Raw genomic sequence first — 14,470 nt, 5'->3', positions numbered from 1 at the left:
CAATGCGAGAAACATACCATACATTTATGCAGATTCTTCATTATTTAATTTCTTCAAATATAATACAGGGAGATAGTATTTGGTGGCAATGATTTGAAAAGTGATATGCCATTTGTAGGGTTCCGATGCAAAATCGCAAAATGAAAACAATAGTCCTTCAGAGACAAAGCCCCTTTGGACTAATAATTCAGATGAAATAAAACTGATCAAGAAAAATTATTCTGAAAATCAGTAGAAGTGCGAAAATGGAATTTGCTTATTTAAGTTTCACTGTTTCAATAAATTTCTTTTATTGCCAGGAAACGTTTTCCTTCAACAGAAGTTAAAATCTGGAAGAATCAGTGATCTATCAAGAGTCTCCCAGCAGAATTGGAAAAGTTCGCAGCTATGCATTTATTATATATGGGTGGAGGAACAATTTGGCTTTCAATACTAAACATTAAAAGAATTCTTCATCATTTAGATATTTTAAAACATGATTAAAACAAAAATAAAAATAAATTAAATGTTTCTCAGTGACTTTCAAAAAATGAATAAGTTTTGTGAAATAAAACAAAACAAATAAACATGAAGGAAAATATATTTCTTTACACATTAGCTGATTACATGAAAGAGTTTACAAATCAGAATATCAGCATTGCAAAAAAAAAAAAAAATACAATGGTACCTCGATATACGAGTGCCCTAATATACGAGTGTTTTGAGATACGAGCTGCCGAGTGAGCGATATTTTGCTTTGAGATGAGAGTTCTGGAAGGACCACTTTAACATCGTGATATGCCTAAGAATTATTGATCAGGCCTGGCTGGGTATTACAACGAGGACCTTAACCTCCGCATGGAAGAAGCTGTGGCCTGAAGCTGTAGCTGAAAGGGCCTTTGAAGAATAGGAACCCGAAGTGTCAGAGGTAGAGGAGATTGTTTCTCTGGGAAAATCCATGGAGCTGGAGGTGGATGAGAGAGATGTGAACGAACTCGTCGAGGAACAGTCTCAGGAGCTGACAACCGAGAAGTTACACAATCTACATTCACAGCAGCATATGGTGATTCAACGAAAAATTAGTTTTGAAGAGGACCCAGAGATGGAGGAGATTATCCCTACAAGAGATATAAAGGAGATCTTGGGAACGTGGAAGAAAGGTGTAGAGTTCGTGGATAAATACCCAAAAAAGTTGCAACTGGTCATGCATCGGAGTTGTTCAACAAAACTTGTCTAACTCATTTCCACAATATCCTGAAAGGCAGAAAGAAACAGACCTCCTTGGACGGTATTTTAAACAATCTGCATACATTTTTCTTATTTAAAAACACTTAACAAAAACAACTGAGGTGGTGTTTTGAGAGCTGGAACAGATTAATATGGCATTTCAATTTATTTCAATGGGGAAAATTGCTTTGAGATACGAGCAATTTGACATACGAGCAAGGTTACGAAACGAATTAAACTCGTATGTTGAGGTACCACTGTATACGAATTTTTCACATTAGATGGAAACAAAAAATGTCTCTGCATACTAATGACTTGAAAAAGAAACTTGCTGAAAATGTTTATATATATATATATATAAAAAAAAAAAAACTGAATAATCTGCATGAAGTGCTTTAGCAGGTCTAAATAAAACAGCCTAAAAAAATTCATCTGAAAACAAAATAGCAATAATTTGAATATTTTAATACATCACATGTTATGCAACTTAGCAGATGCTAAATAATTACTTAGGAATGTATTAAAATATTTCTTTTTAAAACAGCAAAATCTGTCTATACATACACAAACACATACTTCATGTTAATTATTTTGGTATTTTTAAGTTAAAGAAATGCTCTCATCATTATAAATTATTCATTTTATATAAAAATGCAAAATTTAAGAGAGAATTTATGAGGGTTTAAACTACAAATTTCGCATTTCACTGCAGATTAATAATTTCTGGGGGGGGAGCACAAAGAAAACTAATTAAAAACTCTAAATTCTAAATTTGCCCTTCTTATAATTATAAATTCAATACAAAAACCACATTATTAATTAGAAGCAATAACTAAGAATTTTTAAAAAAATTACATATACTTAACATCATCTGTTTCTCAATAAAACTAATAGCTCCAAATAAATATGGTATGCTGTTTTAAATTCTGTGATATAACCTAAATACATTTTAGCATTACTTTAAAAAATGCCTTCTATAAAATTGATACCAACAAAGTAACTCAAATACTTCTTTCTTAGTTTTCAGGTAACAAAGGAAAAATGAAGAGAAGCAGAGGGAAAGAAAAATATATACATATACTCAATCTTACATAACACCCAGAACACTGAAAATTTCTAGCATTTGGTTTTTATAAGCATTAAAAACTTAAAATACATTAAATGCCAAAGAAAATGCAAGCTAAAAACATTATGGCTTTCATATATTGTAGCTGCTACCTTTACAGCCACAATCTATCTCATTATTACCAACTTCAGTTGTATCTGTAGTATTTAAAAAATACACAAAACACATTTGAATCATTTTAAGAAATAAAAACTTTAAAAAAAAATTACAGAATAAGTTATTTGCGGTAGATCCAATGTATTGATCAGTTTTTAAAATAAAGTAATCTGAAACAAAACATCATCTGAACTAATTTAAACGGTTTGATTTATTTGATTACAGCAAAACCTCGAGGGCTGCCTATATTAATTTAAATAGATTTAATAATTTAAAAAAACATACACACAAAATTTTACTGAACACAAAAAAGATTTTTAAAGATACATAAAATTTCCATATTAAAAATCAAAATGATTAATGGTTTGATTTTTAATTTAGGTTTCAAGAAAACTTTGAAAATATAATGCAATGATTCTAATTTATATTCTGAGAAAAAGACAAAACAGGTGAAATTCAGAAATCTAAGCTTATAACATTAAGCATACAAAAAAGAAAAAAAAAAAAAAAAAGAGTTTGTGCTTTTTTTTAATAGGACTTTTAAGGAGAGAAAGAATAATGAAAAAAAAATTTATTAAATTTATTAGTGAATGATGAAAAAAACAATGAAAAACAATAAAAAAAAAATTATTAGTCAGAAGATGCTAACACATAAATCAATATTAATTACAAGAAAATTTCAATAACTGTTATTAAAGAACAAACGTAATGAAGATCAGTTTACATACAATTATAAAACTTTGAGCTCTCATATAAATAATAGTAATAATATATAAGAACAAAATGACTATTTCAGCTCATTAATGGAAGTGTTGAGTACCTGAACATTTACTGTTCCTTGAATGTAGCTATTGTATTAAGACTATAATTTAAGCTGAATTTAAGGAATTTCTTCAAAATTACATGGTCAAATATAGTGGCAAGTACTCAGGACAGTTTAAAGGTAGCCTTGATAGGTCAATTAAAAATCAAAATCATACAAAACTATACTGTATTGCAGATATGTTCCACCTTCCTACTACAGGTGTCATAGCAAACAATGATAATAAATACAACTTCAGAAAACAATAACCAAGAAGAGAAAGAGTAAGCAATTATCTAATTCTTGAGAACTGAGAGTGAAAATCCAAACAAAATTCATGACAGGATGAAGAAGCAGTGTCAAGGACATTTGCAATTGCTACAGCAGGATTTTGCAAATGGATTTATTGGCATGAAGTTCTCTATAAGCATTAATGGAGAAATGGTATGCATATTCTGAACACAATGGGCATTATGTTGAAAAATGCAGTACTTTCAATAAAATTTCCACATATTTTTATTGGGAAAAAAAATTTAGTTCCTTTTTAAATTTCCTTCACACATTACACAGAAAATCTGCACACCATTCCAGAGTTACAGGCTGCAAACAATATTAACATATACCCTGAGAAGTGCTGCAAAAGTATGTTCAGACATACTTTCTACAAGAACCAATGCAATAAGCGAAGAGAAAACTTTAGTACACAATGACTTTTTAAACACTCTACAGAAAGCATCTAGTTCAATAACTTAAAAAAAGGAGAGGGAGAGAGACTTATATAAACAAGTGGAAAAGCTAGAGAATTTTGATTGTCAAAAGAAGAGAACTAGATCTTGCCCGTTGTAAGGCAGATTAAATATCTACCTGGTTACTAAATATTTCCTACAACTGATGGCAGAATTTGCAAATCTTTTCTCTTACTCTTCTAACATGCCCTTATTTAATGACATTCACTTTTTACACATCCACAGTTTTTTTACAATAATATGCTACTAAACTTTCCAAACATAATTTAAATATTTCCCATTTCCTGTTAACTTCTGAAGATATCCGCCATTGTGGCATTTAAAATTTATTCAGAATAATAAATTGACTTGAATTTTACTCAAAATCTCAATAACTGGGGTTTGACTGATTTTTAATCTATGAAAATGAATCATCAAGTGTTTCCATTAGTTTCAATATATTTCATGAAAGAAGAATAATTACATATTGAAAAACCAGCAAAAGAACATCAGTGAAGATCAGCAATTAAAGTTAGGGAGGGAAAAAGCCCATCACTTTTTCTCTTTGGATTAAAGCTTTGAGTTCAAGATAAAAAGTATATTTCAAGTTAAATCTCCCATATGTATGCTACATAATCAAGAAAACAGACAATAGAGATGAACGGCACATCTTGCATATTATACACAAATACATACTATAGACCAATTACTTACGAAAGACTCTTTTATGAATTAGGATAAAATACGAGGGTTGGGGCAAAAGTCATGGCAACTATTTTTCTCTTGTAGATATGTGAATGGATCACAAATTGTATATGTGTCGTGAGGAAGTTCTGCAGGCATAGTGTGTATGCAGAACAACAGATGGCTCTGTGAGCTCACCAACTGACTGATTTCAGAGCCCTCTGTGATAGCAAGGGCTCTGAAATCAGTCAGTTGGTAAATGTCGTGCGAGATAGAAGTAACCCGTGTTGAGCAGCGCGCTTACATCCAAATAGCCATTCTCCAAGGAAGAAATGCGATGGAATGTCACAGTGAATTAGTAGAAGCCCTTGGGAATAATGCCCTACTGTAGCATACAGTAGCACGGTGGGTAGGAAAGTTTCAGCAAGGATGTGTGTCAACCAGTGATGAGCAACATTCGGGACGACCGGTGAGTGTGCGGACCGACATGGCACGTGCCGTCATCGAGCACCGCATGGATGAAGACAGACGATGGACGTTACTGGAATTAGAGAGGGTAAGCGGCATCGAGGAACGCACCGTCCACAGGATATTGCATCATGAGCTACAACTGAACGTATTGCATGCACCAACGGAAGTTCAAAGGAGGGTGCGCTATGCAATATACTCTGACCACTTTGCACACTGGCAACAGGACGGCGATCAATTCTTGTCACAAATAATCATCATCGGTAAATTTTGGGCCAAGGCATACGAAGCAGAACTGAAACGTCAGTCCGCGGAGTGGCATTATGTTGGATCACCAAGGCAGCAGGTCCGTCAGAATCCTTCTCCAGTCAAAATGATGGTGATCGTTGCGTATGATGTCGGGTGTCATTGTTTGCCACTTTGTTCCTCATAGCAGAACAGTAACCGGACAGTACTACAGGGACTACCTGGTGCGACAGGTACGACGTGGCGTTCGAGATAAACATCCGGATCTCGTGGACAGTGCAATAATTCTGCACGACAGTGCAAGACCACATAAAGCAGAGTGTGTACGGCAGCTACTCCGACGTTGCAGATGGGAAGAATCGCCTTGTGACTTTGATCTCATTCCCAAGATTAAGGAACCAATACGTAATAGGCAGTTTGCAACACGAGAGGACATTGTTAATGCTGTGCGCCAACAAATGACCCGAATCACATATGGTGTGGCAAATGCTGAGGCTGACGGCATTCAGTGTCTCCCACATCGTTGGCAGAGTATGGTGACAGTAGCAGGGGACTACATTGAGGGTCTTTAAGGACCAGGTTTGTCATGTCAACTTAATGTGTACAGTAGACTGCGGATTATGCGCGAGCGGATTATCCGCGCCTGCCGCACAAAGTTTTTTTTTTTTACAAGCGTAAAGCAAAGAAAAGTTCACAAAACTGAGTGAAACGTTAAATTTGCTAAACATCGTGCTTATTTATGGCAAAATATCCCAGGCCTTCTCAGAACCTTCCTCTCTGATGAGTAAGTGATTTCTTACTTACCCTTGCAGTGCCTGCTCCACGGCCCTCTCTCGTCTTAATCTTACTGATACGTCCACTTCCTCCCACTCGCCATTGTTAGATTAAGCCGGATAGTGTTAGCGAACCGGTCGGAGTTAATTTCTTATCTTTTATTATGTTCAGTGCTTGATTAGTTTTGTGTTTTTCGTTACCGATTTAAAATGTCAGGAAAACGAAAGAAGGTTATGTTGACGATTGCGCAAAAACTAGAATTAATTTCCAAAGTAGCAAATGGCGCTACAAGGCAGCAGATGGAACTGGATTACGGAATCGCCGAAAGAACAGTGCGTGACATTCTAAAGCAAAAAGACAGACTGGTAAACTTTGCATCAATGTTGGACAGTGCTTCCGCAATGAAAACGCGAAAAACTATGAAGGGTTCTACCTTTGATGAGCTAGATACGGCATTGACAGTGTGGTTAGCTCAAGTTCAAAAAGAGGGTACTCCTGTAAATGGTCCTATCATTGCGGCTAAGGCAAAAACCTTTTTTGAGTTGTTAGGCCTGAAAGGAAATTTTGATGCGTCTTCTGGCTGGTTGGTTCGTTTTAAGCAGCGACATGGAATTCGAGAAATTGGACTTCGTGGGGAGAAACTTAGTGGTGACCAACAAGCAGCCGACGATTTCCATCATGAATTTGAAGAATTTGTTTTAAAAGAAGAGCTATCTTTTGAACAAATTTACAATGCTGACGAATCGGGAATTGAATTGGGACGTGAAAATGTCTTCCCACTCACACTTTAGCATCTGAAAGTAAAAGTAAAGCGGCGGGTCATAAAAGCAGCAAGGAAAGGATCACTATCATGTCTTGCAGTAATGCTACCGGTGGACATAAACTTAGATTTGTGGTCATTGGAAAGTTTAAAAAAAAAAAAAAAAACCCGAGATCTTTCAGAGGTACAAGGATAGAAAATTTACCCGTTTATTACTTAAAAAAAAAAAAAAAAAAAGATGGGTGAACCGAAACATTTTTCAAGATGGTTCGAAAAAATCTATGTTCTTCAAGTGCATAAACGTCTTAAATCGAAAACCTGCCTGAAAAAGCTGTGCTATTGATTGACAACGCACCTTCTCACCCAGCAACAAGTCTTCTAATGGACACATTTTTGCAAAGTTTCTCCCCCCAAACGTTACTGCGCTAATCCAACCCATGGACCAAGGAGTCATTGCAACAACGAAGAGAACATACTGAACCAAGCTGCTAATGACCAAAATAGAAGAAGGTTATGATTTGAAAGAGTTTTGGAAACACTAAACAATCTTGGACAGCATCTACGATATTACATCTGCATGGGACTCAGTGAAACTGTCAACCCTCATAAGATCATGGAGAAAACTCATGCCTAATGTTGAAGCCAACAACAACCTAAGCCCTTTGAGTTGTGAAGAAGAGAATGAAGATGTAGACACGCCCACGGCAACTCTTTATGATGTGGTGAAAACAGTTCCGGGTGGTGAGAACGTCGATGCTGAAAACATTAACGAGTGGCTGGAGTGTGACGTCAACGAACCTGGCTTCGAACGCTTGACAGATGACGAAATTGTGAAGAAAGCAAGGGAAGAGAACGAGAATGAAGGAGAGCGAAGTGAAGGCGAAGAAGAGCCCACTGTGCAGATGCGGAAGCTGCTTTGCAACAAGTCGACGGACTGCTGAGCTATTTGGAAGAACAAGACGATGTGGAGTTGGCCTAGAAACTTATGCTACGAAAAATGGAATCTCGGATCAAGAGAAAATGCTTCCAAAGCAAGAAGCAAACACAAATGACCAATTTCTTCTAAAAGGTGTAGTTTTACAGTTATGCTTTTGTAATTACATAATACATTACAGTATTAAAATAGTACATATGTTTTAATTTTTCTATGTATCCTTGATGCCTCTGGTAAGCACTTTTCTGTTTTCATTAATGAAGAGGAGTTTTCCTTTCATAATTAAAAAATGTATTTTAGGTTAGTTTTGAGTGATATACTAAAATATTAAGCATTAGTTAAACATTTCCTGCTGTTTATCTTATGTTTTATTGTACATATATATTTTCAAAGTTGGAATGACTGTTTTCTCTTTTGCTATACCCGTTTTTAGCTTTTTTCGGATTATCCGCGATTTTTGTTATACGCGGCGCTCGCGCCACCCAATTCCGCGGATAATCGGGAGTGTACTGTATTGTGTTATCATTCTTTTGCACATATTGCCCTGTATACTACCATAATAAATTCGTGTCTTACGATATTTCAGTGCTATTCATTATCCACACATGTAGTTAAGACCTTGTACTTTCATCTGTATATGTCACATTTTCCAACCGGACTGGTATCTTCAAGGGAAAAAATAGTTGCCATGACTTTTGCCCCAACCTACGTATATTTTCTTTTAAACTACAAGCTAAATCATTTATAATCACAGACATAATCTCAGTGACGTGACTTACTTTAACAGGCCAAACTAGAGCAACTAATTGATGGATATATATTTAAACTTAAGAGCACAGAATATTTTAAAGGCACTTAATATTAGAAATTTTTAAAATATGCAACATTAAAGAAAAAATTTAATTAAAATATACAATTATAAAAGAAAAGGGAATGAGTATCAAAACAAAAGTAAAATTTTCTGCTTTTAGAAAATTTTTAGCCTTGTAAAACAATCAAACAAATATTACACAATACTCTCAAATGATTCAAATAATGAACAGAAATAAAACACAGAGGCTGATGGATGAACAACAGTAATAAATTTTAAAACAAATGATAATGCAAGCAATAATAAATTCTAGTTGCAGACTACTGTGTTGTTATGATAACTCTCTTATGCACAAGAATCTCTAATTTTAATGCTTCTTTGATAATCTGGAATTTTTCCTCCACAAGACAATTAATCTTTTTTTTTTTTTTTTTTTTTTTTTTTTTTTTTTTTTGTTATCAAGCATCAATTAATGCATTCTAAAATAATTTAGTAATATTCCTAAATATAAAAACTACAATCCTGAGATACAGGAATGAAAAATTAAAAAATTAATTTTAGATGACAACATCTCATCCATACAATAAAGAACAGACATGACACAAAATATACAACTGAAAATTAAACTGAAACATTTACATTCATGCAAGTATATTTGCATGTAGGCTAAGAAACAATAGTTTCTTTTTAAGAAACAACGTTGCTAGTATGATTGAAATTTAAAACACTCCAGTAGATTTGCATTTACAAGTTCAATTACACAACGTTTATGTGAAATTCAGGTTATTACCTTTTAATGGGCATCTAAAAATGCTTCTAATTTTTTATGCATTAGTCCTTTGTATGGTATTTCATGCATTCGAATGACTTGGGCACACAGACATTGCAAGTTTAGGTACCTTAAAGGATAAATGTCTGAAGAAGCAGTATCAGTACTTTGGACTAACTGAAGAGGAGTTTTCCTTTCATAATTACAAAGATCAAGATGAGCTCCATGCTCTAAAAGAGCTTTAAATATTGATTCTGCACAAGGCTTGTTCATTGCTGCTACATGAAGCGGTGTATTGTGACTAAAATCTACAGCATTAGGGCAAGCACCAACTTCTAACAGAAGATCCACAACTTGAGGTGAAGGAAATGTACACACAGGATACCTTCCAATTAAAGATGAGTCTTTGAAACAAGCAAGATGCAAAGGAGTCCAACCATTACGAGCACGAGCATTCAATCGAACTAACCTATAAACAGCTTGTTTTAGCTCTAAATCATTTCCATTTAGCTCGGACTGTAGCTGACACATAAGTCCCACTAAATGCATTGCAATAATAAGAGTACGATGAAATACATCTTGTTGTTTCTTCTCATGTGGCATTTTCAAACCAGCTTCTATTTCATGTAGAACTCGCTGAAATACATAAAGCATGTGATTAAAAGAAATAATTGAATTACTTCTTGAACGAGTCCAGGCTTCAGACATCATGTATGAAAACAACTCTACAAATGAAAGGAAGCTACTCTGGGTCATTGGACTCAATGGTTCAAGCTCCTCTTGCTGTATACGTAATGCATACATCCACAACTGTATACAGCGATCAAAATTACCATTATCAGCATAAGCAGCACCTCGGTATCTGACATAATAAGTAGTATCTGGATGACGAGGACCAAGAATTCTTTCTCTTACAAGTAACGCTTGCATTCGCATCTCGTCAGGATCATCAACCAATTCTTCTAGTTGAGCAAATGTACGGAATTCGCTAGAACCTATATAAGCTGTCATTGGAGAGGCTATCTCTGGTTTCACCAGAGGACAATCAGGATCCTCATATCGCAATTTCATTGCACGGTGCCAACATTCAAGGGCCATAATCATGTCCCTTTTTTTATCCAAATATGTGGCCCCTAATAATTCTACAGCATTCACTTTATCTTCCTTTGGGCACTGAAATTCTTCGATAAAGAATTCTACTATTTCTGGATTACCAGTAACTGCTGCAGATAATAAAGGTGAAACACCAGAAGCATCAACATCAATTACAGCACCATGCTGCAAAAGCATTTTAAGTATATCCAAGCTACCAGATTCAGCACAATCATGTAAAGCAGTATTACCTAAAGAAAGAACAAATTACAAACATTAACATGTGCTCTATAAAGATAAATTTTAAATAAAATGCACTTTTATCTCATAAAAGTCACATTCATGTTGCTACAGCCTACATTCCCAGTTGTTTTATGTACTACTCTAATTGCAAAACATTTTTATGCATTTAGAATAAATCAAGAATGCAATTTAATACAGATAAGCAATGCATTTTACCTTGCCTTAATTTAGAGTAGAAGATTTGTAATGATGTCATTTATACTGTACACATGAATTTTTATTTGTATTATTATCAGTTTTAAACTGACTTCTAACAGTATCTAACACAATGGCTGACCAGCATAATAACAACAAACTAAACATAAACAAAATACATCTCAAACATACCAAGTACAATTTCACAGGTCAACGCCCTGGTTTTGTACCAATGCAACTAAAACAAGGAACAGAAATGTTCACTGTACAGCCTTATATTTATCCTCGAGAAATATCTCAAGCTATGAAATTATAACCCAATTTCAAAGTCATAAATATATCAGAAAGAAATTCAACCTATCAGTGGTATGAGAATATTTCACTTATCCTTGTTTCTGTAATCATATATTTTATGTTTTCTTTCTTCATGTTTTGAATTTTATTCTTATCTATAACGAGTTATTGCAACTTGTAATTTTTTTAAATATCTAATTTATCATAATAATAGCCCCAAAATACAAGAGTAGTGATAGAAACTGCTGATGTGGTACTAATGCTATGAAAATAAATGAATCTTATCTTTTCTAAGACCAAAACAATGCATTATGCAAACACTGTGCTTCTTCACTTCCCCCTTTTTTATATGAATTATGTTAAAATGTATTAATTATTAAGAATTAATTTTCGACCAAGCTCCTCATAGCTTAGCGCTAAAGACGCAGGACTCAAAACCCGAAGGTCCCGGGTTCAAAACCCATCAACGACGAGATGCCTCATAATTGGTTTTTATGTAAATTTCCTTCTTATTCTTCCAGAACATTCTAGGTTTGGAATGTTCCAGCATGTTCACCAACAGTATATAAATAGCTCTTCATTCAGTTCGAGTTAATAAAAAGTCTTGGGTTTAGTCTTGAGTACTTGCCTCATTTGTAGAATCCCCTCATCTACGCGACAGTTTGGTGGAGACGCCGAGTATTTCTCAGTTACTACGGCAGAGTTACGTCAAAACCTGCAGATTCGAGGACTTCCTCCTGAGTTTGGACTCTCACAGGATTCGCGTAAAAGATCGAGAAAGATAGTTGATGAGGAGGAAACCGAGCAGAATCCTCAAGCAGCAGCTAGTTCTGCTTCGACTAATATCGCACCAATACCGATCCTGACGTACCAACTACCCAGAAGCCCATGTATATTCACCGGGGACAGCCAAAAAGTTACTAACAGATGGCTCAAGGACTTTGATCGAATCGCCAACTATAACCACTGGAATGAGAATGATCAAATGTGTCTGGCGAACGTCATTTTTTACCTTGGCGGAACCGCTAGACAGTGGTTCGATAATAATGAAGACATATTTACCAGTTGGACAGTTTTCAGGACTGCTCTTAAGAACACCTTTTCCCGAACAGCTGATGTAAAGCGCCAAGATGAACGAGTACTACTCACACGTGCCCAGCAAATCGATGATGTCTGAAGCTTAAATTCAAGATGTTCTCGCTCTCTGCCTAAAAGTCAACCCATCCATGTCTGAAGATGAGAAAGTGGCCCATCTCATGACAGGTATAGCTGAAGACTTGTACCAGGTCCTGTCGTCCGAGGACTATGGCAGCGTCAATGCCTTCATGAAACGCTGCTGACACATAGAAAGTCTTCGATCACCCGATCACGATTCCAGAGGCTGCCTAATGTCTCTGCGGTGTTGGCCGATGTGGACGCCGATGAACTAAGGTCTATAGTGCGCACCATCATCAGGGAAGAGATTTAGAAGATCCTGCCACAAGTTCCGGGCTACACGGAAATAGAACCTGTAGTACCAAATGACATAGCATCTGTAGTCCGGGAAGAGGTTATAGAGGAGCTGGCAACACTCACAGGAGCAGGGAGAAGAAAAAACACTACCCAACGTTCACTTCCAGTTAAGTCGGAGACAAGACGGTAAGCCAGCCAGTGAACTGCTCCACAACGTAGAACAGATCTGTGGAGGACTGACGATAAAGTGCCTCTCTGTTTTCATTGCAGACGCCCTGGACATGTTCTGAGGTACTGTAGGGAGAGACGCTATATATTTGAAAATGCAAGAGCCGCAAAGATGTCCAACCCTCGACAGGACAGGGATACTGAATCTACATACGGCTTCGACGGCGAATACGCACAACCCAGTTCTTCTCGAATAAGGAGCAGTTCACCTTATCCGTGACGCTCTCTCAACCGCTGACAATCACAGTCACCAGTACGCTGTTCCCCACCCCGAATCAATGAGGAAAACTAGCTCAAGGCAACCTGTACAGGAGGTGAGGCCGCAGTTGAAGAAAATCCTCCGACGTACACCACAGCCAAGTTGAAAAAGAATAACACTTTTATCACCGTGAACGGACAGTGTGTGAAAGCCCTTGTTGATCCGGCTGCCGATTATTCTGTCATATCCGAAAAGTTACGTCGGCAGCTAAATGCTCCTATGTTTGAGAATGGACCTGTATTGAAAACTGCCTGTGGTAAACCTGTAGCCGCCTTGGGACGCTGGTATTAAAAGTTGATTTGAATGGGACTAAGAAGCCGTTTGAATTCCTTGTGTTTCCTGAATGTAGTCTTCAAATGATACTTGGATCGAACTTTTTCCATGCCTCCGATGCCATTATCGATTGTGGAAATCAAGAACTAACACTTGAAGAAATCCTTCCAGGCAATGAATATTTAAATAAGTCAGAGCCTTCCTTGTTTGCAGCAACCAATTATGTAATCGAAGCAAACACCGCAAAGCGAATATGTGCCCTGAATTCAGAACTACGCTAAGCAGATGGAGAGATTCAGAACTACGGTAAGCATTGTTGGAAATAGGTTTCTGATGTGCGAAAAAGAACTATCAATACCAACTTCAATTGTCACTATAGAGGATGGTTGTGGTAAATTATGGGTAACTAATTGTTCTCGACGAAGCCAACTGATACCGAAAGAAATGAATGTAGTCTGTTTAACGACCATAAAAAATGACGCTATTTGCTCCCTAAGTGGTCAGACTCCAGAAGATTCCAAGAGACGTAGGTCCAGGAAAATGTTATCTCAAGAAAACTTTAAAAAAAAATTTCGATACTGATTTGACCAATGATGAGAAAGATGAGCTGATAAGTTTAGTGACATTTTTTACTTTAACAGTACTGCGAAAAAATCCTGATGCAATGCGGTGAAGCACAAGATTGATACAGGTGACAGTGCACGAATCAAACAAAGGCCATACTATGTGTCAGCCACTGAGAGGCCTGTGATTGCAGACAAAATGCAACGAATGCTAAAAGAAGATGTGATACAACCATCAGACAGTCCATGGTCAATCTCCAGTTGTGCTTGTGAAGAAGAAAAACGGTGAATGGCGTTTTTGTGTCGATTACAGAAAATTGAACAAGGTAACTAAAAAGAAAGTCTATCCATTACCTCACATCAATGATGCTTTGGACTGCCTGGCTGGTGCACAAATTTTCTCTTATGATGGATCTGAAGTCAGGCTACTGGCAAATAGAGGTTGATGATAAAGACAGAGAAAAGAGAGC

At 36.2% G+C, this 14,470-nt stretch overlaps 1 protein-coding gene across 1 annotated transcript in view; it reads right to left on the bottom strand.

Moving 5' to 3' along the window:
• Positions 1–562: 562 nt before the first annotated feature.
• Positions 563–14,470, bottom strand: part of LOC118194594 (protein fem-1 homolog C-like) — a 64,510-nt gene continuing 50,602 nt past the window's right edge. The window contains exon 4 of the mRNA XM_085826998.1: positions 563–10,744. Coding sequence (XP_085683124.1) covers positions 9,426–10,744 — 1,319 coding nt within the window. The 3' untranslated portion in view covers positions 563–9,425. The remainder of the gene's footprint in view (positions 10,745–14,470) is intronic.

The sequence above is a fragment of the Stegodyphus dumicola genome, chromosome 11, assembly GCF_044657685.1.
Source record: "Stegodyphus dumicola isolate Sdum_Otavi_A_Nest chromosome 11, ASM4465768v1".
Taxonomy (NCBI): domain Eukaryota; kingdom Metazoa; phylum Arthropoda; class Arachnida; order Araneae; family Eresidae; genus Stegodyphus; species Stegodyphus dumicola.
This window is presented reverse-complemented; position numbering and strand designations above follow the sequence as displayed.